General features: G+C 47.1%; 1 protein-coding gene across 1 annotated transcript in view; it reads right to left on the minus strand.

The window, feature by feature from the left end:
* Positions 1-1,970: 1,970 nt before the first annotated feature.
* Positions 1,971-27,824, minus strand: part of NDUFS1 (NADH:ubiquinone oxidoreductase core subunit S1) — a 31,248-nt gene continuing 5,394 nt past the window's right edge. The window contains exons 3-19 of the mRNA XM_077319239.1: positions 27,253-27,344; positions 23,994-24,101; positions 22,201-22,277; positions 21,698-21,779; positions 21,487-21,617; positions 17,857-18,042; positions 17,352-17,486; positions 15,481-15,595; positions 14,818-14,963; positions 13,842-13,970; positions 10,822-10,951; positions 8,446-8,606; positions 7,145-7,299; positions 4,382-4,557; positions 3,397-3,531; positions 3,171-3,243; positions 1,971-2,307 (exon numbers count right to left, since the gene is read on the minus strand). Coding sequence (XP_077175354.1) covers positions 2,216-2,307; positions 3,171-3,243; positions 3,397-3,531; positions 4,382-4,557; positions 7,145-7,299; positions 8,446-8,606; positions 10,822-10,951; positions 13,842-13,970; positions 14,818-14,963; positions 15,481-15,595; positions 17,352-17,486; positions 17,857-18,042; positions 21,487-21,617; positions 21,698-21,779; positions 22,201-22,277; positions 23,994-24,101; positions 27,253-27,344 — 2,123 coding nt within the window. The 3' untranslated portion in view covers positions 1,971-2,215. The remainder of the gene's footprint in view (positions 2,308-3,170; positions 3,244-3,396; positions 3,532-4,381; positions 4,558-7,144; positions 7,300-8,445; positions 8,607-10,821; positions 10,952-13,841; positions 13,971-14,817; positions 14,964-15,480; positions 15,596-17,351; positions 17,487-17,856; positions 18,043-21,486; positions 21,618-21,697; positions 21,780-22,200; positions 22,278-23,993; positions 24,102-27,252; positions 27,345-27,824) is intronic.

Genomic DNA, 27,824 nt, shown 5'->3' on the forward strand with positions numbered 1-27,824 from the left:
TGGCCGGGAGAAGGCAGCCAGGCCCACCCGGCCCCCGAGGCTCTCTCAAGGTTTCTCCCGGCCAGCGGAGCAGCCTCGCCGCATCATAGGCGCGGCGAGGCCGCTCCGCCGGCCGGGAGAAGGCGGCGCGGCCCACCATTCACCTGTGGCTGTCTGTGCGGTTGAAGCAGGCAACGGAGAGCCGCACTTTGCGCGGCTCCCCATTGGCTGCTTGGGGCGGGATGGACACTCGGAGGGGCCAATCAGGAGCCGCAAAGTTTTTATCCCGGACAGGGCCCGCCCTAACTCCTCCCACAGTGCCCTTACTGCTTTATTCAGTCCGTGGCACTCCGCGCCACGGGGCTGTTTAAAGATTATACTAGAAATTAAGCCTGCTGTAGAAGAAATACAACGGGTGCTAGCGGATGGGGAGGCAGACTGTAGAAGAGGAAAGGAGGTATGGGAGGGAGAAAAAAAGGGCAAGGTGTGGTTGAAGGGATGGGTCGAAGGGAGAAAGAAAGGAAGTAAAGGAGAAAGACAGGAAGCTAGTGAGACAGAGAGACAGGAAGGAGATGGAGAAATAGAGGAAGTCAGGAAGTAAGAAGGAAGAAAGGAAGGCAGGCAAAGAGGTAAGTGAAAGGGGAGGGGACAGGGGGTGTGTGAAGGGTGGGGGGGAATAGCGAGTTGGGGCGAATCAGGAGGGGGAGGTGGCGAGGGAAGAGGGGGTAGAGAGGAGTGTGTGTGTGGGTGTGTGGGGTGGGGGAAGGGGTGGGAGAGCACAGTGGGTGTGTCTCTCTAAGCAGCAGGAGGGCGGCCAGGGGGTTTGGCTGCTGAGGCTGTGTGCATGTGTATGTGCGTGTCTGGAGGGGGGGGTTGTGTGTGTCTCAGTGCAGGGAAGCGGCGGTGGCACGATGGCCATTGGGAAGGGACCCCAGGCGGGAAAGGAGCAGGGACGCCACGTCTGTGACACGGCATCCTTGCTCCTTTCGTGAGGGCGAGGGAAGCCAGCTTCTCCTTGTGTGCAGTGACTCCCTGGCCGGGCAAGGCGAGGCTGGGCCAAGCAGCTAATGGGGAGCCGCGCTTTGCGCAGTTCCCCATTGGTCGCTTGGCCGTGGAGTGACACTCTGAGGGCGCAATCAGGAGCCGCTTCTTTTATTTATTCTGTTCGGCAGGAGTGGTTAAAGATGGTTCTGTTATGCATTTTATGTGGGTTTTAGATATTTATTGTAAACCGGCACGAGCCAGCAGGGTCTGGGAGTGGCAATTAATAAATATGAATATAAATACATAAATATAATGTTTCATTTTCTGAATTATTATATGTTCGCTGTATTGCACCATGAATTTCACTGTAGACTGCCCTGAGACGCAAGTATAAAAATGTATAAAATGAATAAATAAATAAATAACTTGCAGAGACGTTAATTTTCAACAGTCCCTGGAAGACTAGAGTAAAAAAGCTCGTTTTCTGCAAAGCAACAAAAGTAATCACAGAGCTGCCAAGTTCCAGCTTCTTCTCTGAACTGCAATCCTAAAAAGAGCTGCACACTTCTAAGCCTAACTGTTTAGGATTGCACTGTTAGTGGTCCTTGGGAGGAGCCACTTGGTGGGTTAGTTCCATTTGTGTACCTTCTCTACAAAAGATATCAGGCAATGTTATTTCATTGTGCTTTTGTTCTGTATTGTTTGTTTTTAAGTTTACTTTGTACTGTTTCCGTACAATTTCAGTAGATCAAATACAGGCAAGTCAAGTGCTGAGACAATAGTTTTTCTGCACGGTATCTGGTATTTCCAAAGACATGCTAACCCTCTCAGGTGACTTATAGGTTTACTATTCTTTGTCCAGAATTCTGACATGATGAAATGCAACAAAATGCTTAGATTTTACTATATTGTTCCCACTTGCAGGGATGGCCAGATTGTGGCTCTCCAGATGTCCATGAACTATAATTCCCATGATTATTTTGATGAATCGCAACACACAGAAATAGTCTTGGATATGTAGAACTCTTTTAATTTTACATCATTTTTGTACACAATCAGTATCCATAATAAGTATGTCTAGATACAGTAAGTTGTGCTCAACACAATTATTAAATGCACACTGACTGTTGGCCTTAAATAACATTTACCGACATTCATATAAAGAAGATCTGAACCCCAAAACTGATTCTCACAGGCTGGTAGAAACAGAAGCGGAGCAAAATCACTCAAGCGGCGGATGGACTTCTATTCCTTAGCAGATGGATGGTTCTTCAATCGCTTTAGCCCCCTCTGTAACGGCTTTCACACATTTCGCCATTGTCTGTGATGCTCTACTGATAGGATCTGTGAAGAGAAGCATTTACATGCAATTGTGAAGGCCACAGTTCAGGATTGGCTGGATTCGGGGAACAGCAATGTCGCCCATCTCCGCTGGAGCTGTTTTTATCACATTATATGCCAGACTTGGTTGATTCCCAGCCTCTATCTTTAATAGTGAAATTCTAAAAACATCTTCCTGGATGCAAGCCCCATTAAATAGACCTGTGTAAGATTCTGAGCAGACCTGCTCTGTAAGAGAAATATTCTGTCAAGGAGTTCAGGGCAGCCCTTCTTCGTTCTCAACCTTTTTCTTTTTACCTTGGCCCATTTAGGAGCTCTTCTCAAGTTCTGGCCCCCTGCAGTAGGGCTGGCTGCTTGCGCAGTAAGCTAGGCTAAAAAAGGCCTAAGCTAAGAGTGAAATAACTACACAATATACCTTGTCTTATATACAAGCGAGACAGATTTCTAGAACATGCGACCAAGAGAAGCGTTTTTTTCTTCTTGAACGGACACACAAAGGAACGGATTACATGGTTTTCTTTCCCCTGACAAAAGTTGAACTTTCTAGAAATTAATGTTATACATGACACAAAGGGTATTTTAACAGTTCAGTTACCAGGCTCCCCATAAACCCTTTGGGCCCCCCTTCTCCCATTTTCCAGCCTGTGGCCCCCAGGGGGCCAATATGTCCCCCGTTGAGAATGACCGCTCTACAGTTCCAATCCGTCCTGCCCAGCCACTGCCACTACTAGATGTCTTCAGGATAATTCCTGATTTGCAACAGCAATACGTGCTCCCTATGGAAGTTAAACTGCTGCTTTGCCTCTTGACTAGATGTGCTGCAGGCCTCCTGTGGATTCACTTGTTAAAAAAGCTGATTACAGTACCTGTCATATAGAAGTCTTTGACTGTTAGCTGGGGTGGAACAAGAGGATCAGTGAGAAGCTTCTGATTCACCATCTGCAATTGTAAGAAGGTGGCCATCATTGCTGGGGGGGGGGGATCATTGTTTCCCCTCTCCACACTGTATATTGTACACTTCTCAGCATGCTACGGGAGCCCCTGCTCTCGCTGAGCTGGGCAAGTACAGAGGACAGCAGAATAACATCCTACCTTGGACAGCTCATTGGCCTGGTGGAAATAGTTGGCTGCTTCCACATCATCATATCGGACCAGGTTTGGAGAGACTTCTTCTAATCTGCTCCTGACTTCATCAAGAGTGTCATATGGGAGGGTCATGCCAGCCAGCTGGAAAAGGCAAAAATGAGCAGGGAGGAACAAATACAACACCCCCACACACACACACACACACACAAAACAAGATCTGATTTTGTGATTCTTTCTGCTTATTTATGTATTTAACCTCCCACTTTTCTTTCCAATGGAGACTCAAAGTGGTTTACGACAACTTTCTCCTCTCCTCTGTCTTTTCTTCACAACCACTGCCCTGTGAAGAAGGTCAGAGGGGCAGGGAGTGACTGGCCCAGGGCTAATCAGCCAGCTGACATGGGAGGCTGGGGACTCAAACAGGGGCTTCCCAGGCAAGATGTTCCAATCACCATACAAGATGCTGGCTTGAATGGAAAACAGTCAACATTTGTAATGAGGTGGTGGAATTTATTGTGATTTCAAGAGAGGACTAGCTGGAGTACTGTTTGGACATAGCGCAAGTCTGATCAACAAGGTAGCCATCGACAGGCCTGCTGTCCTGCCAAGAATGAGTTAGTCCCCAAGTGCTAAAACAGCACACAGACACTGGAGGGGCATTGCAGTCCACGCCCTGGCTTTTCCAAGGCAATCCTGAGTCAGAAGACCAATTTTCCTCATCCACTTCCACCTGCTTTTGGAGGATTTTATTTACGTACAGAATTTATATCTTGCCTTTTTGCCCAACCGGGACCACCCAGGGGGGGCTTAACAATCAGAAGCAGAACATCCTAAAACAATCCTCAAGCCAACGTAATATGCTGGTACATTTAGGAGATTCCACGCCAGTGCTGCAAGAAGATTCAAGGGAACGCTTTTTTTTTACTGCAGCAGTATTCCTGCAAGCCCTGACTCATACTGCGGTAATCAATTTTCCGTACACTTCCTCTACCTCGGAGATGGCTCTAATAATTCTCCAGTCCTCTCTTGCCATGCCAGGCGGTGTCACTGCAACTCGAGTTTGCTGAGCTCGGCCCTCGGTGTTTACATAGGTTGCAGCTTTTTCTGTGTAAGCGGCTCCTGGGAGAACAACATCAGCCATCGGGGCTCCAACGTCACCGTGATGTCCTGAAACAAACAGCCGTGGAAGTGGCAGGAGCATGGGTGGGAAACATCAATGACACAACCAGTGTGGCCGGGAGTCTCTTTCAGACAACATGCACACTCCTTCAAACAAGGAGAAGCCGTGAGTATGTTCAGACCTAGTGTTAGCTTGTTCTTTCTCTCCAACAGGAATAATACTAAGTCTTGCTCTCCCCCATGCAGGGTGCACACTTTGTGAGTTCTTGCCCCGGCACTAGTATAGTGTTTCTGGCTGCAGTGTGCATTCTTGCCTCCCACCATTTGATAACTGTAATTATACCCTTGATGAACCCCTGTTCACACCTTGTTCAAGCCACTCTTAGCTATGAAGCCTTTCGAGGTACAGACAAAATAGGTGGAGTTTGAGACCAAGCTGTCAATCAGAAACTTTCCCCAGTGAGGTTCACTGAATTCCATGGGAATGCCTGGGTTTATTAGAGAGCATGGGCTAGACTGTGTACTTAGGATGGAAGCGTAAAGCAGCAGTTCCCAATCTTTTTGGTATGGTGATCCATCCTGGACCAACCCAAGTTTTTTGGGTACTCCTGGCCAGTGTTTTCCAACCTGTGGCTCATGTCTCTTTGTCTCCTCCTCTTGTTTCCATGCACTGAAAAGCTTCAGCCATCTCTTCAGCCTTTACCCCCTTTTGTCCTTTCTTCAAGTTCCCAGTTCCCAGACAGATTTCCCACCCCCCGCCCCAGCCATTGCTGAAGAGAGAGAGAGAGAACGGAAAATGTGAGACATTTACAAAGAAAGACGAGAGATGCAGATGGTAGGAGTGGCCGCTAGGGAGGCCTGTCCCCGCAACCCACTTCCAGAGCTGCAAAGAAATGGGCGGTATAGAAATCTAAATAAATAAATAAAACAAATAAATAAGTGACCCACTTCTGGGTCCTGACCCACAAGTTGGGAAACAACTGGCCTAAAGCACTTGAACATAGGAAGCAAAATATAGTCCAAGGATGATGGACTATAAAAGAACCACCTACATTTATTCACTTTTTTCCTGTTTTTCAGCTATACGAAATGGCCAAGCCGAAAAATCCCTTTTCAAAAAATTTTGCAGGACCACCAGGTAGCCACAGTTAAAGTGCACTTAAATGGCTCTCAGAATCTTTAAATGCCTTCAGAGTTCACTCACATCACCTCTGCAGCTTGCAGAAGGCATTTAAATTTTAAAGGGGACATGTTCTCTTTAAAGTGTAAATGCCTTCCACCGCCACCACTGGAAACACTGGAAGATGAGGGCACCTTCTTTTAGGGCCCCATCGAATTGGGCCCCCTAGTCAAATCATTTTCAAACATCAGGTGGGGTGGGTTTGAGAGGCACCATTTCATTTATTAACACTTAAATAACCTATAAGCCATACACCTACAATTTCAAGAATTTTAAAAAACCAGTAAAACAGAAGTTTGTTACATCAACAACGCAATTCTGACATAAACTGCTCCAAAACAATCTTAGTCTTACATTATCACAAAAGGAAAATTTGCTGCCTCTACTTCAAAAGAAACAATCCCTCTGATAGCCCTGGACTGATTCTTTATTATAGCCTATGGGGGAAATTTACTATAATGGATATCATGGAGTGAAAAAATTCAGCATTTCTGAATGTTAACCAAATCCAAACGTTACACAAGCATTGGGAATATTGGGAAATACTAATATTTTAAAATATACCCAACCCGAAAACTGCCAAAGTTTGGGGGTTTTTTGCACACTTCTGCTTCCTAGCAGAGAAACGACCAACATAAATCCTATGCAGATAGTTTCAGAGAATAACCACGTTGGTCTGCAATAAAAGCAACTAGATTTGACTACCTTGGAGACCAAGATATTTTGAGCAGACGCTTTCAAGAATCAAAACTGCCTTCATCAGATACATGTCTGACAAAGGGAGCTTTGACTCTAGAAAGCTTATTCCCCCCCCCCCCCCCCAATTCTTGTTGGTTTCTAAGGTGCTACTGGACTCAAATCTGGTGCACCGTTGTACAACAAATTCAGTCCCCAATGTTCATGCTTCCCTAATTTAATACTTAGTTTTAACTTTAGATTTGAGCATGGGATCCCTGTTTTTAACATCAGACTCTCTACATGGTAGTGGCTATACTAGCAGTAGCCAGTGACTGAAAGAAAACGCACAACGAAAAAGAAATCAAAATGACAATGCTTAGCGTGCCTAGCTTCATGGGCCTCTCACAATAACTCTGTGCCCCCTCGGGCTGGGAACCCCTGCTCAAGCTCATCAGTTGAGAGGTGGCTGAACTGTGGCTCTCCAGGTCTTCATGGACTGCAATTCCCATGAGCTCCTGCCAGCTGCTGGCATAGAAATTATAGACCAGGGGTAGTCAAACTGTGGCCCTCCAGATGTCCATGGACTACAATTCCCAGGAGCCCCCTGCCAGCGTTCGCTGGCAGGGGGCTCCTGGGAATTGTAGTCCATGGACATCTGGAGGGCCACAGTTTGACTACCCCTGTTATAGACCATGGACACCTGGAGAGCCACACTTCGGCCACCCCTGGTTTTGAGGAGTACTGTAAGAACTCCATGCCTGCTGCAATTCTACTTACCCTGATAGATGATAAAGCAATTCTTTGGCAAATCCTGCCGACTAACGCAACCTGCATCGGCTCCCAAGAGGTACAGTACTTTGGGAGGGTTCTTCCGGATAGTGTCCACTCCTGGTTTGTAACCGAGGTCAAGAGCAGCTACTTGGCTGGCAACCCTATGCAGAAAAGATCACTATTTCACCCAACGTTAATTTCTTCAAGAGCCAAGAAAAATACCACAATTATATAATCTCAGTCTGAATTTCTTGGGTGTCCCTATTGTAGCCACTGCAGTAATACCCCCTTTTCCTTCCCAGTGGGGCCCCAAAGTGGCTTATATTGTTTTCTCAATCCATTTTGCCCTCACAACAATCTTACAAAGCAGGCTGGACAGAGTGTGTGTGTGACTAAGGTCCTAGAAGAACGCCTGCCTCCAGGATCCTGCGGTTGCTAGAAGAAAACATGCGATGGGACACAGGCTGAAGTAAGAGAAGACACGGAATTATACATAGCATATTTTGTGCGGAGCTAAAAAAAGGGATATATGGAGAATTAAATAAGTTGTTCATGCTCTCTGGTGAAAGTAAATTTATATCTTAAAGCCAAGTGTATCCGACTGGAGATCTTTTACTAGGGATCACCCTGAGTTGGATGGCCCAGGCTAGCCCGATCGTGTGAGATCTCAGAAGTTGGGCAGGGCTGGCCGTAATTAGTATTTCGATGGGAGACCACCAAGAGGCAGGCAGTGGCAAGCCACACCTCTGTTCCCCTCTTGCCTGAAGAATCCCAGGAGGGGTCACTGAAAGTCAGCTGCGACTTGACAGTGCTTTCTGCCACTACCATGTCCAAAATTATTTGCCCCTATAGAATAGGGTGGAACTAGTCACCACAGCTGCCTCCACACATTACTGAATGCTGCCTCCTCCTTGGGTCAGTGCCAACTAACAGAATGGTGCTTCCCTGCTCCCCCACCTCTGCCAGGGCAGCGATTCCCACAAAATACTGTTCTGAGAAGGTGGAAGCAGGAAAACGACTTGTGATGGGTCTGCAGTGGGAAGGGGGAAATTGCCTCTCCCTTTCTGTTATTGGGAAACCTGGTCTGGTTCCAACCCACTGCATTACAGGAGTAATTCCCATCTGGGCAAGAGAGAGATTGCTGTAGGGCAACGAGAGCACCAAAACAGGCCATTTCTAGGTGCCACCCCGCACTTCCAGAAGACCTGTAGTTGCCCTTGGGCCCCGGGACGGCTGCCTCCAGCAGACCTGCACTGGGAAGCTCCTATGCCCCTTCCAGGGGATCCAACAGATTAGCTTGAACAAACCTATGAAGGACGTTCAGGACTTTCCACTCGGCACCGGCTCCACTTTTGGTCTTCACGTTTTGGGCAATGGTGGAAATGGCTGCGTGAATAGCCGCTCCGTCCTCCCGCTGGAGTACTGCACTGCCAACCACCACCATGGGTTTTTTAGCCTGATTTAGGATCTAAGTGGAAGCAGCAAGAGGGGGGGGGAATCACTCCACAGCTACAGGATCAAGACAAACCCATTTGCAAGCGGATGATTTGAACAGGATTTCAAAACTTGATCTGCCTCCAATACCCAGTGGGCTTTGGATTCTGTCTACATGAAGCAGAACAGGCCCACACCAGCAGTTTACTATTGTGCTGGTCTGGAAGGGAAGGGGAGGGGAGGGGAGGGGAGGGGAGGGGAGGGGAGGGGAGGGGAGGGAGGGAGGGAGGGAGGGAGGGAGGGAGGGAGGGAGGAAGGAAGGAAGGAAGGAAGGACGGACGGAAGGAAGGAAGGAAGGAAGGAAGGAAGGAAGGAAGGAAGGAAGGAAGGAAGGAAGGAAGGAAGGAAGGAAGTCAGCATAACAACAACAAAAACAAGAACTTTATTTTTATAACCTGCCCCTCCCAGTTGGCAGTGAGCAAGGGACTAATGCTGCTTTCCTAGGGAGGCAATTGGTGGTCTGTATGAAGCAGAGAAATTCTCTCCACTCTATATTGGTCTGGTTAGATGCCACCCATCTGGGTATTGGTAAACCAGCCTAGTTTTAGAAATGCATGAGGTAGATTAAATCTCGCACAGTATGTGCATTAACTTTGACCCAATACTTATGCATCGAACATGTCAGTTCTGCATCGCCAATGACCTTGGCAAAAACCCTGCGTGCAAAATTATCACTCATTTTGGGAGCTGCACAACCATTGTGAGTTCTGCAGGTGAGTTTCCTTTATTATTATTATTATTATTATTATTATTATTATTATTATTATTATTATTATTATTATTATTATTATTATTATTATTATTTAATTTTTAGACCGCCCTTCTCCCAATAGGTCTCAGGGCGGTTTACAACATAAATAGTTAAAACACAATAAAATCCCCATAAAAACCCCAATTAAAAGTTACATATAACATATCACATAACATATAGCGGCGGTGGTCACAATTCTGATCTTAGTTCAGCCTGGTGGAGAGAATAATGTTCAGAAGAGGGTGGCACCAATACAATAGATCTAACCATGATCTCGGTGTTAGAGATCTCAATATTGGAGGGGATCCTCTGATGGATTAGTGGGAGAGCTGCCCTGGCCTCAGCCATATGCCTGGCGGAAGAGCTCCGTCTTACAGGCCCTGCGGAAAGCTGATAGATCCTGCAGGGCCCTTAGCTCTTCTGGGAGCTCGTTCCACCAGGTTGGGGCCAGGACTGAAAAGGCCCTGGCCCGGGTCGAGGCCAGGCGAACATCCCGTGGGCCCGGGACAACCAGTAAATTCATACTCGCAGAGCGGAGTGCCCTGCGGGGGGCATAAGCAACCAAGTGGTCCCGCAGGTAGACGGACCCAGGCCGCGTATAGCCTTAAAGGTCAATACCAATACCTTGAATCTGATTCGGAAACAGACTGGTAACCAGTGCAGATGACGAAGCACCGGCTGAATGTGGGCCCTCAAAGGTGTTCTAGTGAGGACCCTGGCAGCCGCATTTTGGACCAGCTGTAACTTCCGAGTCAAAGACAAGGGAAGGCCCGCGTAGAGCAAGTTACAGAAGTCTAATCTGGAAGTGACCGTTGCATGGATCACTGTGGCCAGGTGTTCCGAGGACAGGTAGGGCGCTAGTAGCCGGGCTTGGCGAAGATGGAAAAATGCTGTCCGAGCTACATTGGTGACCTGAGCCTCCATAGAGAGGGAGGCATCAAATGTCACTCCCAAATTCCTGGCAACTGGTGCAGGTGTTAATTGCACCCCGTTCAGGCATGGGAGGCGCGCTTCCTGGTCCTGCCCTCTTCTGCCCAGCCACAGGACCTCCGTCTTGGAGGGGTTGAGTTTCAGGCGACTCTGCCTGAGCCATCCAGCTACCGCTTCCAAACAGCTGGCAAATGTATCCGGGGTGGAGTCCGGCCGGCCGTCCATTAGGAAGTAGAGCTGGGTGTCATCCGCATATTGGTGGCAAACCCAGCCCATAGCCCCGGACCAGCTGGGCTAGAGGGCGCATATAGATGTTAAAAAGTGTGGGAGAGAGTATCGCCCCCTGCGGAACCCCACAAGGGAGCTCACAAGGGCTCGACATACTCTCCCCCATCGCAACCCTCTGCGTCCGGTTCTGGAGGAAGGAGACCAGCCATTGAAGCGCAGTCCCCCTTATTCCAGCTCCGGCGAGGCGGTGTACCAATAAAAAATAACAACCAGAAGGTACCTTGCTGAAGGGATGTTTTCCCGAAGCGATGTCCAGGAGCAGCTGTGGGGAATCTCCCAGATGGTCATAGGTGTAAGTCAAGTCAACCGGACTGCCCACGAGGGCCACTTGCAGCTCATTGTGTAGCCAGCTGAAGACAGACCCAACACAAAGCGCCATTAAGAGTCAAAGTTCCACAAAACGACAACATCCGTAGCACAGCTTTTCTGCTGATGGAAGTGTTCATCTGCGCTGAAAGCCCTGCTGACTTACCAGCTGAGAGTCCATAAACGGACATTTATCTTGCCCAGACGTCATCAAGAATCAAAATGTGATACCAATTCATTGGTAGTGAAATAGAAAACCAATAACAAGTCTCTGTCAGTCCAATCTATTGTTAACATGCTATGGTAGCCATGCTTTTGTCTGTAGCACAGGCTAAAGTAGTCAAGGGTACTGGTTTTGAGACTCTTGTACCTCCTGTTCCCTGGTCATCTGCAATTTTTATTCTTTTATAAATCTGTGTCATCGAATTAATTTTGTGTGCTCCTTTATATGCCATTAAAGGGTTTTTTTGTATTGTTAACATGCCGGTTAAAACTGCAATTAAAATTATGGTTGAAGCCCGGAGACTCCAGCAAACTGGTCTCCCTACACAGAAACCACACGGAAAACAACAAGCAGATGCCAGATGTCAACATCAGTATAGCCCCCCACCACCACCACTGGAGAGAGGATGGTAACTCCTGCAGTTTTTAACATACTTTTTAATCATTTTAACATAATTTAAAGGGCTTAATAACTCAGCTTGATGTAGTAGTTAAAAGCGGCTTCTAATCTGGCGAGCTGGGTTTGATTCTCCATTCCTCCACATGCAGCCAACTGGGTGGCCTTGGGCTAGTCACAGTTGTGATAGAGCTGTTCTCAGAGCAGTTCTGTCAGAGCTCTCTCAGCCCCACCTACCTCACAGGATGGCTTGTTGTGGGGAGAGGAAGGGAAGGCGATTGGAAGCCACTCTGAGACTCCTTTGGGTAGGGAAAAGCAGGATATAAAACTAACTCTTCTTCTTAATTCATTGTATTGACTCGTGAGCCGCCCTGGGCCTTCAGGGAAGGGCAGCATAGAAATGTGGTACCTAAATAGACACAGACAACAATGCTGAAGTTGATTAAACATATACAAAAAACCAGTCAAGCCAGGCACCTGGACAGGAGGGGCAGACAACTTCCTCACCATAATTCTCCATTATCAATTTCCCCCAGCCTGCACCAGGCTCCTTTAGATTCTTACTAATTTATATAAAATGTTAAAAAGTCATTTCTGGCTGGTAGCACAGCCTTCCCCCTATCAATAAGACCCTTCATTCTCCTCCCAAAATCCATCCTTCAGTTACTAACAACCTCTCCGCACTCTGTCATGATGCTGAGCAGATGGTGCAACTAACCACCAGTTCAGCGTTAGCCTTACCTACCTTACAGCATAAAGTCCCAAGAAGTCTAAATACCAAGACATGAAACACTAACTGCCTCCTGCAACTCTCATTACTCCAGGAACCAATGGGGAACTGCCAGGTTATAATAAGTATCAAATAGAGAAGTCAAATAGCACAGAACACTCTGTAGAGCACAGGCAAAATGCAACCCGGGAAGTCCTTTCATCTTTTCCTCCCTTCCAATTCTAGATAGAAACACAGCTGAACTAAGAGAGACCAGGAAGGGAAGCTGCCAGAAAAGTGAGACTGGAGGCCATCTATAAACAGCACAGCAACATCTTGCCCTCTTCAAGCTGGAACCAGCAGCCCTGCACAGAAAGCAAGCTTCCTCAAATGTTCATACAAAAGGGTGGCAGCCACAACCACCGTGCTCAAAGAGACACAAGCTCTGCATTCCGGTCCTGAGAGTGGCCCCTCAGCCTGCATCAGAAGACGCTGTGGATGGTGCTCAGAGGAAAGAGACCTGAGCACACATTACACCCAGTCAGCCATTGGTCTAGCCAGGTCAGAATGGTCTACTCTGACTGCAGCAGCTCTTTGATGGAGGTTTTTCACATCCCCTCCTAGCTGATCCTTGGGTCAGGGAATGTCTGCACGCAAGGCAGAGGCTCTACGACTGACCTACTGCCCCTCAGCCCTATGGCTTCACCCAAGCATGTCCCCAAAGTTTTAACACAGCCCTTATCTGCATTTCATGAAATCATGTCACTTTTATACATTTGTGTTTCCATTGGTCACCTTCCCATCTATCCAAAAACCCTCCCTTTTCTCAGCATCACTGCTGTTCAAGAAAAAAGAAGAGTTGATTTTTATACCTGACTCTTTCACTACCAGAAGGAGTCTCAACGCATTTTACAATCTCCTTCCCTTCCTCTCCCCACAACCGACACCCTGTGAGGGAGGTGAGGCTGAAAGAGCTCGAAGGGAAGCCACCACTCTTAGCCACTACACCACGCTGGCTCTCAAGGCTGCACAACCCACTGTGGGATGCAGAGAAAATTTTCACCTTACCATTCTGAACTGGATGTTATTCACTGTTGGCCAGATTTTGAGCAAAGAGATACAGGGATGAAGGATTCATACAGCACATTTCCTCCCATTAATGAGCCATCTCTGAAATGCTATGGTCATTATGAACAGTGCCGCTTTTTTATCCTCTCCCTTTTTTGCCAGGCAAACTTCCCCCAAGTCTTTTTTTTACATTTTTATGAGTGTTATAGCACTTAGCCGATATAGTGCTATAGTGACAAAGAGTCAAGGCATCTCAATGGTGCCAGCATGGCACTGAAGTGTTGTATTGAGTTAGTGCTATAGCGCTCAACTTAGAATGTTTAAAAGAAGTCCATGGAAGATTCTGCAGGGGAAAGGTGGCATGATAGGAAGTGCTATGGACATTTTAAGCAGCACACCACAGCAATTCAGAAACGTGAAGGGTTAGAAAATAGGGGGAAGCAGTGCCCATAGTCAGGACAATGCATCAAGTTTCCTTTTCAAATCAGAGCTTGACCCACACCCTATTTCAAGAGCTCACTGTTGTCTTAGGACCAACCTCTTTCGGATTCTGGCGTTGAACAGCGGCGCCTCAAAGCGAGAATTGGTGCCAACCAAAAGCAAGACATCTGCCTCTTCCACTCCAGAAATCGTGGTATTGAGAAGGTAGTTAGACCGTAAGTCTGTTCTGTAACAAGACACACAAGTCAGCCAGCTGTACTGGTGAGAGAGAAAAAGCTCAGCACTGAGTTCAGATGCGATGGGTAGAGAAATAGTAGCACCAGGGGAAAAAATTCCTGCGCCTTAGAAAACCCCTCCCCATGAACCCCATCCCGAACCAACCTAGGGGATCATAGTTAACAAAGTTAACGTTGTCACCATTAGTATTGGAACTGTTATCACCAGTTATTGAAACCACTGTTACTACTGAGTTTTGACGCTATTGAATCAAACTGTACTCATCCCTATGTTCTCTATAAACTGCCCTGAGCCACAAGGGAGGGCAGTATATAAATAAATAAATAAGGAACAGATTAAATTATTTTTCTTTCCTTAAACAATGACATATGTGACAAAAACGGTATTTCATCAGTTCAGTTACCAGGGCCCTGCATAAACTTTGGGCTCCCCTTCTCACATTTTCTAGTCTGTAGCACCCTCCATATGGGCCATATGGCCCCCCAATGAGACCAGAAGTCCACAATTAAGGACCACCCTAGTGACCACCTGTCAATAAAATTGCTCCTCCTTGGCAAAAACCAACACACAATTTTCCTCGTCATTCCAACCCTGACCCGGACAGCCCCATCACATCCGGTCTCAGAAGCTCAGCAGGGTCAACTCTAGCTCGTGTTTGGATGGGAGGCCTCCAAAGAAGACCACACTTGTGACACAGAGAAAGGCCACGGCAAACCTCCTCTGGACATCTCTTGCCTCCAAAAGCCCATGTGGTCGCCATCAGTCGGCTGTGACTTGAGGGCAAAAAATAATCCCTAAAAATTAGCTCGCAACGAATCTGTTGACACGGATCCTACCCAGCTCCCGTGGTCGGGAACACCTCCTCCGTGCACAGGTTGTCAGAGTTCACCCTGTTCAGCAGGTCTTTGAGAGCGACGAGCGCTTCCGCATCCACCAGGCCTCCTGCAATGGCAGCCACCTCACTCCCCTGGCAGCCTTGGAGCTTCAAAGGCAGAACACAAAGGGGGAATAGGAGGCTTGCTGGTTCTCTAAGCGAAATGTGCCATCTGTCCTTAGCAAACAAATGCATCCATAATCCTGAGCCTGATGCTGTAACTCTGTTCTGGAAGTGGTAGGGGTGGCCAAACTGCCTCCCCAGATGCCCACGAACTTCCCGGAGAGCCACGGTTTGGCCACCCCTGCCACTGGTGGATGTCTGTCTTCCCTGACAGAACAGGCTCATGGCATCCAACCCCCGATCTCTCATAGGACAGAACACAAACAAAAGACAGAACTGTTCTTAGTGCAAGACAGTGATGCAGTAACTTAGCACCTGCTCTGTCCATCCGCATGCTAGTTTTCATAGGCAGAAACAAACAAACAAACAAAAAGCCCACCCACAGCCCTTTTTGACCCCTCCTCAAAATTACAGGAGCCATTAATAGGCAGCTGGTGCTACTTGCAGTTTGATTTCACTGGGCTCAGAGGCAGAGTAAGTTGTTAGAAGCAAATGCTCTTACCGCTCCTGCCACATGAGTCAAGGCATCCTCCCAAGATACAGCGGTGAACAGGCCTTCTTCATTTCTGACCAATGGCTCAATGAGGCGCTGACGTTTCAGACCATCGTAAGCAAATCTGCAAAGTTCAGATCGAGCGAAACAAAAGCTGAAGGGCTAGCCAAACCGTCCTCTACCTAGCACCAGGACACTTGATTCATTCTGAGCTACTGAAGTATCCTCTCCTCTCAGGAACAGATGAGCTTTTAACATAGCTATCGCATGTGAAGCTGCCTTCTGCTGCACCAGAACTTTATTCTCTCAGGGTTAGCATTGCCTACTCAGACTGGCAGCAGCTCTCCAGGGTCTTCTGCAGAGGTCTTTCACATCAGCTACTGCCAGGTTCTTCGGAATGGAGATGCCAGGGATTGGACCTGGGAGCTTTTGCAGGCCGAGAAGATGCCCTACCACTGAGCCTGGCCCCTCCTTCAGGGAAATAACTGATATGGCAGCCAAAAAATATTATTAGAAAAGAACAAGTATCAAGATGGCGATGGCGAACCAAATGTTTATTCAATAAGTACCATTCAAACGAGTGCCTAGGGACAATCTTTTTCGTTTTCAAGATTTCTTCTACGAGTGATGTTCTACTACAAATGTTCTCACCAAGAAACCGTATATTATAAGACATCCATCTTGTATATCCAAATTATAAAATATTATCTGAGGAAACATAGAATGATGAATAGACGACCCATTTGAGATACAAAAAATATATTAAAAAGATAATTTGGATCACTGAGGAAGTAAAAATAAAACAAGATTGTACCTAGGCACTCATTCTGAATGTTTATTACACATACTGAATAAACATTTGATTTGCCATCACCGGCTTGATACTTCTTTTCTACATATTTTCGGCTGACAGATCATCTCTGCAAAAGAATATATTATGGCATTTTAAAGACTAGGGAATTTACAGTGGTATCAGATGTCATCAACCAGAACATACTTCATCAGCTGCAAAATAATCACTAGGATCTCTTAGTTTGAACAGCAGGATTCAGAGGGCGGATCAAAAAATCCATATGCTGAGACTACGTACAGAAATTTTTAGTTGGCATTGTGGGGCTGCCCGCCACTTGAGACTAGGGTTGTGCGCTGCGTCATCCGAATCGGCCACTCCGAGCCACCGCAGCCAGCGACTCACTGCGAGGGGGGGAGAGTATGCAGCCACGCACCTCCACCGCCCCCCCCATGGGGAGGCACTGGCTGCGGCGGCCCAGAGCGTCCGATTCGGACAATGCGGCACACAACCCTACGTGAGACTGGGTGTAGAAAATCCCTGCATGACTGCATATTGGAGGAAAATAGTAGCACGAAAGGAGGGAGGATAAAAAACAGGCTGGAAGCATGTGGAAAAAAGACTGGGAACAGAGAGAAAGTGTGGCTGGTGGGAGGAGTTCCTTCTCCTATGAATCTCATGGATAGTCAACTCATGTCAATTATTTGTTGTTTACCATGATGAGTCGATGCTTACAGGATACTGTGCCTATACTACCAGCACTTGAGGGGTAAATGACACAGAAGCTGGCATATTATTCCTTTAAATAAATAATCTGCAGTGCTCTGGCTCTGTACTAGTTTTTAGGTAGCTGTCCTCCTGAACACAATCCTCCTGAACACAATGCACACTTAGAAACTAGTTATTACAAGACCTTTCTCTGTATGGTAGAAAGTTCCCTTCTTTAACAATCTTGTTGCATCCATATTAGTTTATAAACAGTGAGCAGATTCAAAACCTTCAAGCACCAAACTTCAAGAAGTACCAAGACTTCTCTCTTTTGTATACTACCCAACTGCACTTGAGAACGTATTGATTTACCCACAGGTACCTTGTTTTATCTGATATCCATTCCTCATTGATATCTTCATGCAATCTGGGCAAAATTCTCATCACCTCTCCAGTTCTAGTACTCACAACAATATTACTACCGACTGCATCAAGGACATCTACGGACTCCGTCTTCCTAAGGGAAAGGCAGAAAGCCAAAGACAATTATGTTTCTGAAGACCTGAGACTTAAACCTGCCAAATGCCTCCATGTTCCCAGCAACTCCGTGTGTATAACACAGTGCTTATTTTTTCAAATTACCACAAAACCACCACTGGCAACCAAAGGCTGAATCTGACAGCTGCTCAGGAGACTCCTAACAGATTCACTCTTAGGCGCATAGCACACCAAATTGACTCTCCCCATTCTGCCCCCGCCATCAAGTCCAAGAAAGTTGAAAGCTTGTGAAGCTCTTAATGCCTACACCGGCACGCCTGAGTCTCCATCGCTGAGTGCAGCAGATGTCCTTTGCTTTTGACATTTAAACTGACACTTGGAATACATACCTGGTCTCCCAGGGACGAGCAGTAAAAGCATAGGGCTTAGATGTGAGGGCGCCTACTGGGCAGATGTCAATCACGTTGCCAGATAATTCAGACATGAACATTTTCTCAATGTAGGTACCAACTTGCATCTCGTTTCCCCGTCCTGTAGTTCCTAGATCGTCAACGCCTGCAATCTCACTCGCAAACCTAGTGAAGGAACCAGAGTTGGGGAACACATTACGTGACACTTACGTTCACAAGCCCCTGAAGATGTTTGGCTGCATGTATAAAACGCAGCGTATAAGAAAGCCCTTATGCATTGCTCAGGCTCAGGCTCAATTTAGAACGGAAAGCAACTGCAACAGCTTGTGAGCAAACCTACTCAGCTTTACATGGACTCGAGTCCAAAAGCACCTTACAGATTTTTGGGGTATGAGCTTTTGAGTTTTGATTCCCATCTCTTCTCAGATTCCAGTGAACATCGAGAGCGTGGGTGTGATCCTGGATGCTCTTTGTCCATGGATGCTCAGTTCACAAATGTCATTTTACTACCACCAGGTGAATCAACTAGCACCTAAACTGCCAGCATCTGACCTACGGGGATCTATGCAACACTCACCTCCAAGCTAGATTATTGTAATTTGCTCTAGCTGCTCTAGGAACTCCAACTGGGCCAAAATGTAGTGGCACAGGTCCTAACCAGGTCCCTGTGGACAGTGCAAATACAACCGGTGCTCTCCCAGCTGCACGGAAGCCAGATCGAAGACTGGATCAGGTTCAAGGTCCTGATTATGACCAGTGGATCTCCAGGATTGTCTCTCCCACTGTGTCCTCCTGAGAGCAACACAATCAAGCAACCAAAACCTGCTTAGGATCCCCAGCCCTAAAGAAATAAAACTGGCCTCGACCAGGGCCAAGGCCTTTTCACCCTTGCCCCCAGCCTGGTGGAATGCTATGCCTAATGAGATCAGAGCCCCACAGGACCTTGAATTGTTCCACCAGGCCTTGGGTTGAGGACTGAAATTTACATCAAAATTTTCCTGGCCTCCCTACCTGAATCCACCAATTCAAACTCTATCTAAAGACTGCACTTTATTCCCCACCTTTTACCATTCCCTGGAATAGGAGTGGATTAAGCAGGCTGGCGCTATCAGTTTTCAGCTAATGATAACTTGTATGTTACATTTTATACTATTACTAGGGGCAAAGCCGGTTGTATCCAAGAATACAACAAGCGCTAGAGCTTGGCAGTGGGAAGAGGAAGGGGAGGGATTGTCCAGTCTGTAAGGGCATGGGGTTGAATGTGTGTCTTGTGTGGGAGGTTGTGGTGGCGTGGTGGCAAATGAGGGCATGGGTGTGGAGATATGGGTGTCAAGAACCTGTGGATTGAAATGTTCGTTTATTGTGGGAGAGGACTGACCTTTGGGAATTGTGGCATAGTGGTTACAGATGAGCTTTCCAGAGCCATGTCTTCAGATATGTGAAGGGAAAATTAGACTCTTCTTAGGGGGAGATTACATGGCAACCAATTCCTCCCAGTTCTGCGTCATTTCCCTTCTTGTGTTAATTAGACCAGACACCAAAATGCCCCTCTGCCCTAATACACATGGGGTAGTCACAGTACACCGGTGTCCACCCTGCTCCTTCTGTCTCCATTTTTTCACGATAAAATGTTATGTGCCCACATGCTTTTTTCATGGTTACTCCTTAGAATGGATTTTTGTACCCTATCGCTTACTGTCCAAAGGAGTCTCAAAGCGGTTTACAAACACCTTTTCCATTCATCTCTCCACAATAGTCAACCTGTGAGGTATGTGGGGTTATGAGAGGTCTGAGAGAACTGCGAATGGGCCTCAAAGCATTTTTCAATCGTCTTCCCTTTCTCTCCCCATAGCAGACTCCCCATGAGGGAGGTGGGATAGAGCGCCTCACAGGGAAGCTGGCAACCCTAAGAGGAAGGCTCTCTGTGCACAGCAGTCTTGACCTTAGTAAGGTTTTTTATACTGTTTTTTTATTTGCCAGGCCAAGGTTATTTGCCAGGCTGTAAATATTTATTTAGACCTTCCTGCACTTTCCAGACTCACAGGACTGGTGCTGGTCTGCCTGTCTGCACCCCAGAATACAAACAGTTGCTGGTAAGGGATGACCATAACCCATAGCCCAGGAGGGACACTCCTGCACCACTCCCTACCAACTGCAGGCAAAAATGGCTCCTTTGAAGGCTGGACTCTGAGGCGTTGTACAATTTTGAAGTCCCACCTCCAAACCTCCGGGAATATCTCCAACCCAGGGGTAGCCAACCTCCAGGTGGGGCTTGGAGAGCTCCTGGGATTACAGCTCACCTGCAGAGTATAAAGATCAGCTCCCCAGGCAGAAAGGGCTACTTTGGACAGGGTTGTGGTAGAGAAGAAACATTTAAGGCCTCCCGCACATGGGCTTCGAAAGGGGTGAAGGGGTAAGGGGAAGGGAAGAAGGGGGAAGCCCACCAGCCCCACAGCAGCCTACCTTATCCTCGCATCCTGGGCCCGTCGTCAGCTTCTGCAGCTGTAGAGCTGCCCCAGCAGAGAGCAGCCCCTTGGCGAGAGGGGCAGCGGGGGCCCCTGGCCGCACCACCGGAGAGCTACCCCAGGGTCCAGGAAGCCCAGACAGCGTGCCAACGGACAGCTGCCCCTGGGTCCGGGAAGGGCTTTCACCGCGTCGGGCAGCACGGGTGGGAGCTGTTTGGGGCGGGCCAATCAGGGTGTGGCCAGCTTTGCTATTCCATTTCGAACAGCCAGACTGGCTCCACCCCAGGGCCAGTTTTATAAATATAAAGAGGAACCATGGATGGATAAAGATATTCTATTTCAAAGGCAGAATTCCCAGACGGGCTAAAAGAGGCAGCGGTTCATCTGCTGCTGGAAAAAGCATCCCTAGACCTGCAAGATGCAGGCAACTATCGACCCGTTTTGCACTAAGCTTTCCTGGGAAAAGTGGTTGAAAGGGCTGTCACAGAACAAATATAGGCATTCCTGGAAGAAGCTTCAGTCCTAGACCTGTCCCAGTCAGGTTTCTGGCCTGGCCAGGGGGTAGAAGTCAGGGTGACAAGCGCCCTGACAGACAACCCCCATCACCAATTGAACCAAGGCAGGTTGGCACTACTTGTATTATTAGGCCTGTCAGCAGCATTTAACACAGCTGACCATGACCTTCTAAGTTCATTGCCTCGCTGATGCCACAATGCAGGGGACAGCCCTTCAACAGCTGTGCCAGAAGCATTAGCCAGCTGCCTGAAAGCGGTGATGAGGTGGACATTCTAAATCTGACTTGGTTCCTGGCACTTCCCTCATAGTGACGGCAGCAAAGAGGCAGGGGGGAAGAAACCCAACTGGAATGAACCAAGCAAACCAAGATTTACAAAGCTGCAGCTTCCTTTTGATTCATTTTGGGGGGGGGAGGGGCATCATTTACACCACATCACAGCTAACATGTGAAAAGCATTAGGACACCTTCACAGATTCTTGTGACAAACGTCAAACAGAATGTAGTAACCAAAGTGAAGGATCATTCAAAAACACCTAAATGCAAGTTACAGATTAGATCATATTTCCCTCTGATTACAACAGCAGCGCCTGTTACACGCTGGGGGCAAGGACAACGGGGCATAGCTACCTGATGCATCGGGTGCATTGTATGCACCGTGTCATGATGGTTTTCACTAGAGGGCCGATGTTCTTGTCTTCAACAGCACGTTTTCCCTCCAAGAATCTGCTCCTATCGCTGCCAAACATCATTGACTGGTCCTAAAGGCAGAGAGAAATAAAATGAATATGCCTCTTCAAGAAGCGCGGAGATATTGACAAAAGTCTCCTAGAAGTTCTACCTGCAGGTCACATTCCCCTCCTTGATCACAGATTGGACAGTCCAGCGGATGGTTGGCCAACAGGAATTCCATGACCCCCTCTCTATTGGAAATCGGGAAGTAAAAAAAATAGCATTGTTTATATTTATTTATTATTTACATTATTTCTAGTCCACTCAAGGTAGATGACAGAGAATACAATTGACAGAGGAGACATTCAGTACACAATGCAACAGGATTTGGGCTGCAAAACCAACCAGAAGTCTAAAAATAGAACTGAAGCAAAGCTTTAAGTGTCAATGTGAAATGTAAATGACATGAGATTCCACAGGAGGGTCCTATCTTCAGTAATCTATACAAATTGGCATATACCACAGCCTGACAATTTCCAGTGACTTTATGAATCATTTAGTACAGTCCCAATCAATTGCTTGATACACAGAAGCTGATTTGTGTAATATTTTCACTGTCTTTCACTCATTCTATCCATTTAGAAAAATGCACTCACAATTAAAGTAACTTACCTTGCTTTACGGGACTTCTCGGAATTTGTCAGGATATTCCAGCCCTTCATCACAGGCATGGCACAAGCAGCTACAGGCTACAAAATCCATTTGAAAGATGAAAATTTAGTGATGGCACCTCCATGTATATTCATAAAACCCACTACCCAACATTCTGTTTGTAGCAGAAGCTGTACGGGTGACATTCAGTTCACAGCAGAATTTGTACATGTGATGAAATTCACGGACATTCTTTCCAGTATTATACAAAAGGGGTCTTTGCCAATCACTCGGAAAACTGTGAGACTCAAGGCTAAGTTTTACAAGACGGCTAACCAATTTCACTCCAATGCTCAAAGAGCAGGTGCAAAGAGTCTCAACCCCCCCCCCCACACACACACACACACTTTACTGTAACGCCGTAGGAGCCCCGTTCACTTCTAGAGAGAGACTCCCCTCTGCCACCCCTACGGCCATCTCTTTTCAACAGGGCACTAGCAGTAGGGGATATATCATCTCCATGCCAAAACCAAAGGCCAAAAGAGCTCACAATCCATTGCAGAAACTTGGCCTGGAGTGACTTTGAGAGTCCACCAGATGCAGCCCTGTTTGTTCATCTGGGGCAAGCAAATCCATACACAAGTGATTTTCAACAACAAAACCAGATCCCCAAGTCCAATCCACACAGTGGGCTTTAAATGCAGTTGGTTGGTTGTCATTCCTACAAATTAAATCACTGCAATGCAGGGTTGTTTTTGAAGACTGTTGGGTAAACTGCACCATGATACTATTGTCTAGTGCTGATTTTATTTCACTTGTGCTTCAAAGTTCTCATTGGGTCCCTTGGACTCTTCTAAATGCAAACCACGGTGCTATTCCTTACACTGAAAGCTCTAAAGCAGTGGTCCCCAACCCGTGGGCCGCAGCTTGGTGCCAGGCCGCGGCTCCCTCTCCCCGCCCCCCCCCCGCAGTAAAAAACTTCCCAGGCCGCAAGCTTGCGGCCCGGGAAGCTTCTTACTGGGGGGGGGAGAGGGAATCGGGGCCGCGCATGCGCACATGTGCCATGCGCGAGCGCGCATGCGCGATGCCCGGCCACGTATGCGCGGCATGAGCGGGCGGGCAGTTGCCCTGCCGGTCCCCAGCCTCAAAAAGGTTGGGGACCACTGCTCTAAAGGACTGGGACTAGGGCAACTGCTGCACCCTAAAGCCCTCCTCTGGATAGCCTAGACTAGCCCAATCTTGTCAGATCTTGGAAGCTAAGCAAGGTCAGCCCTTATTAGTATTTGGGTCGGAGACCACCAAAAGGCAAGCAGTGACAAACCACCTCTGAACATCTCTTGCCTTGGAAACCCCATGGGGTGACCATGAGTCAGCTGACTGGTTCCAGGACTCTGCTCCATAGTCGCCCGTCTACAAAGATGAGGCAGATGAGGCATTGTGGTTATGGGAATCCCTCCCTGAAGCTGACCTGTTCGCTGGTTAGACAAAGGCTCAAGCTTCCTTATTTTCTTTAGGCCTTTTGTTTAGCCCTCTAGTTTGAGGGTCCAACATTTTAAGTAAGCAAGCTCAAATAATTCTCAAGACACAACACTGCAGCTGGATTTCCGTGTCGAGTTCAGGTGAGAGAATTCCTGGGAAAGCCTACCAAGCATTCAATTAAGCTTGCCAGCTGCACGGTAAATAAAAGTATTTAGGATGGTGTCAAAAAGCAGCAGTTAGCTGCAGAACGCTTTCTAACTGAAACAATGAATTTTGTTGCTGGGCGTTCAGCAAAGTTCTGCAAGCCACCATTTTAGCAGCAAGGGAATCCTTACCTTGGGTGCTTTCTCGATCTCCACCAGACACATCCTGCAATTTCCAGCCACAGACAGTCTGTCATGGTAGCAAAAACGAGGAATCTGCATTCCAACCTTTTCACAAGCCTGCAGGGGGGTAGGGAGGGACAAATAATTATGCTTTTTTTAAAGGACAGGTTAGGGAAGTTTATCATTGGCTGTAAAGAGACGTGTGAGAGGAAAACTTCAATATGCTTTGAAGGAATACTACAGGATGCATTAAAGCAGGGGTGGCCAAATTGTGCCTCTCTAGAGGTCCATGGACCATAATTCCCATGAGCTCCTGTCATGTGAACACTCAAAGGGGCTTCCCAATTTTGTCCTACATTCAAAAGTTTAACATAGGGGGAGCATTTTTTTAAAACCCACAAATATAACCTGCACACAGCTACTGGGCTTCCCCTGCTTGTAGAAGAGTTGGTTTTTATAACCTGCTTTTCTCTGCCCGAAAGCATCTCAAAACAGCTGACAGCCACCTTCTCTTCCTCTCCCAACAACAGACACGCTGTGAGGTAGGTGGTGCCAAGAGAGCTGTGAGAGAATAGTGACTGCCCAAGGTCACCCAGCTGGGTGGAGGAGCAGGGAATCAAGCCCGGCTCTCCAGATTAGAAGCCCCGCTCTTAAGCACTACACTCAGCTGACTCTCTGTTCTTGTGACCTCTGATGACTGGGCGGTCCTATACCAATACTTCTGGCTAAACAATGCTGTGAAATATATCTGTGCAATAACGGGGGGTGCTTATACAGTGGCCTTCTATGAACCCTTGGCTCACTTTAATATAGGAATCAGTTCAAACGTAAAATGAAAACATGGTGGTCAGCTTGTGACGCTGCTCTCTCTTCAGAACCAGGACAAGAGAAGTACTACAAGTGCAGAATTCAGAGTCATCAGCTGTTCAGCAGGAGAAGGGAAGATGCTGTGCCTTTTTAATTTAAACAGAAGTCATGAAACAAATAACATATTGACTCAAAAGGAAGCCACACCTGAAATGACGACCTTCCCCCCCCCCCAAATTACACCCTATTTTTTTTAATTAGTGGATTTAACAGTAGCTAGTAAGCAAATTGGAGATGACTTTTTCTGTTGGATTTCTAGTAGATATGAGCACATACTGTACCTGGTTAGAGATCTTTCCCACCAACCTCAGTAAGATTCCAGGAAGAAGAGAGATTTTGGGGGTAGGGGTGGGGGAGTGCAGGAACAATAATGCAAATATTTCAGACAGATGTACAGGAGATCAATTCCACAGGGTTGCTAGAACTAGTCTCAGCTAATTATCTGAGACTGGGGAGGGGAAATCACAGAGAGTGATTAAAATGTGGCACTCACTGCCAGAGGATGCTGTGATGGCCAGAGAAAGAGATAGCTTTAAAAGAGGGTTAGATACATTAATGGAGTTAGGCCCATCAGAGGCTACTAGCCACTGTGATTAAAGAGAACCCCCATATTCAGAGGCAGTCACTCTCTGAAGCCCAGTGCCAGGAAGCAACATCAGGCCTCCACTCTGTGCTGTTGGCTATCTTCTCTAGAGGAACTTGTTGGCCCCTGTGGGAGACAGGATGCTGGCCTACACGGACCACTGGTCTGATCCAGCAGGGCTCTTCTAATGTTCTTATCATCATATACTTGTAAAACAAAACAGAACAGAACAGAAATTCAGTGGCCCTTTAAAGAATAACAACACTTATTCTAGGACTAGCAATAAGGCCCGTGCGTGTAAAAATACAACAGGCTCTAGAAAACTGAGGCTTTGGCAAGTAAGGCCTGGTGAGAGTCTGGGGGGTGGGGGAGGGGAGAAGAGACACACGTCTTGGCTGCATCTTACCTTCGGCAGTAAACCCTACCCACAGCAGGAATGTAAGTGGCCCACAGACACCCATGCATTGCTCAGGCTGCCCCTCAGAGCAACACAGATGTGTTCCTCGCCTCAGTTACAGCTCAAGGCTTCCTTCACAGCAGGAATGAAAGGAAGTGGGAGGTGCGGAATCCTGAGCAAGAGCCGCAATTGGTGGGGGATGTCCCACCAATAGGAAACAGGCTTCATTGGTGGTTTCATTAGAGATTGTTGGGCAGATCCCTTGGACCACAGGACATGCTGCTTACCTGGTGAGCCATCCTTGATCACAACTTCCCTTTTATGTGGTATTGTGATTGTGATAAGACTTTATGAGTCAAGAGCACACTTCATCACAAAGCTGATGCTAGAATAACTTAGAATCATAGAGTTGGAAGGGGCCATACAGGCCATCTAGTCCAACCCCCTGCTCAATGCAGGATCAGCCCAAAGCATCCTAAAGCATCCAAGAAAAGTGTGTATCCAACCTTTGCTTGAAGACTGCCAGTGAGGGGGAGCTCACCACCTCCTTAGGCAACCTATTCCACTGCTGAACTACTGACTGTGAAAAATTTTTTCCTGATATCTAGCCTATACCGTTGTACTTGTAGTTTAAACCCATTACTGCGTGTCCTCTCCTCTGCAGCTAATGGGAACAGCATCCTGCCCTCCACCAAGTGACAACCTTTCGAATACTTAAAGAGGGCTATCATGTCCCCTCTCAACCTCCTTTTCTCCATGCTGATCATTCCCAAGTCCCTCAACCTATCTTCATAGGGCTTGGTCCCTTGGCCCCAGATCATCCTCGTCGCTCTCCTCTGTACCCTTTCAATTTTATCTATGTCCTTCTTGAAGTGAGGCCTCCAGAACTGCACACAGTACTCCAGGTGTGGTCTGACCAGTGCCGTATACAATGGGACTATGACATCTTGTGATTTTGATGTGATGCCCCTGTTGATACAGCCCAAAATGGCATTTGCCTTTTTTTACCGCTGCATCACACTGCCTGCTCATGTTTAGTTTACAATCCACATGTACCCCAAGGTCTCATTCACACACAGTGTTACCTAGAAGCGTATCCCCCATCCAGTAGGCATGCTTTTCATTTTTCTGACCCAGATGCATCTTTATTAAATTGCATCTTGTTCTCATTTGCCCAGGGGGTAACTTCTGATAGTTCCCAAAGCGCCACAGGACTGTTTTATTTGGCTACTACAGACTGGCAAAGCAATACACCCAGATTTATAAAGCTATTTCTTCCTAGCCATATTGCAATTGAAGCTGCTGAAAATGTACAAGCAAAGATAAGACATTTTTTAATATCTAAGAGAATGCAAAAATACGACTACTGGGAAAGTCTGAGTGGAATGAAAAAGGCTATGTAGACCCAGAAGTTGTTCTACCTGAAGCACTGTGGTTCCCGGAGGTACCATAATGGGTTGCCCATCGACAAAAACCTCTATAAGGCTGCTGGCTGCCGTGGCTGTTGTCCGCACTAAGAAAACAAGAGCAGAAAATTTATTCTATTTCTCAAAGTCAGTGCAAATATTTTGGGTTCACTGACCCAAATTAGTGAACAGCTGATGCTACCACTCATTTGAGACTGTTAATGTGGCTGAAAAGACAGCAAAGGGACAGAAATATTTTACACCTTGGTAGGAGTAAACAGAGTCTTCTTGCTGGTTTATTGTTCCAGTGCAACCACACTGACTCACTCAGTTCACAACAGAAGGACATCAATTCATGACCCAGCATTCTTCATTACTACGTATTAGACAGGGAAGGACACTGACAGGAATAAAGTGGTCCCCTTGGGAAAGAGATCTTGCAGAAGAGCTTCATGGACACTGTGGACTGCCAAAAAGACAAATCAAGGAGCTCCAAGGCAAATCAAGCCTGAACTCTCTCAGGAAGCCAAAGTGGCTAAACTGAGGCTATTGTAGTTTGGTCATATTATGAGAAGACAAGATGAGGC

This window comes from Paroedura picta, chromosome 2, assembly GCF_049243985.1.
Source record: "Paroedura picta isolate Pp20150507F chromosome 2, Ppicta_v3.0, whole genome shotgun sequence".
NCBI classification, from domain to species: Eukaryota; Metazoa; Chordata; class Lepidosauria; order Squamata; family Gekkonidae; genus Paroedura; species Paroedura picta.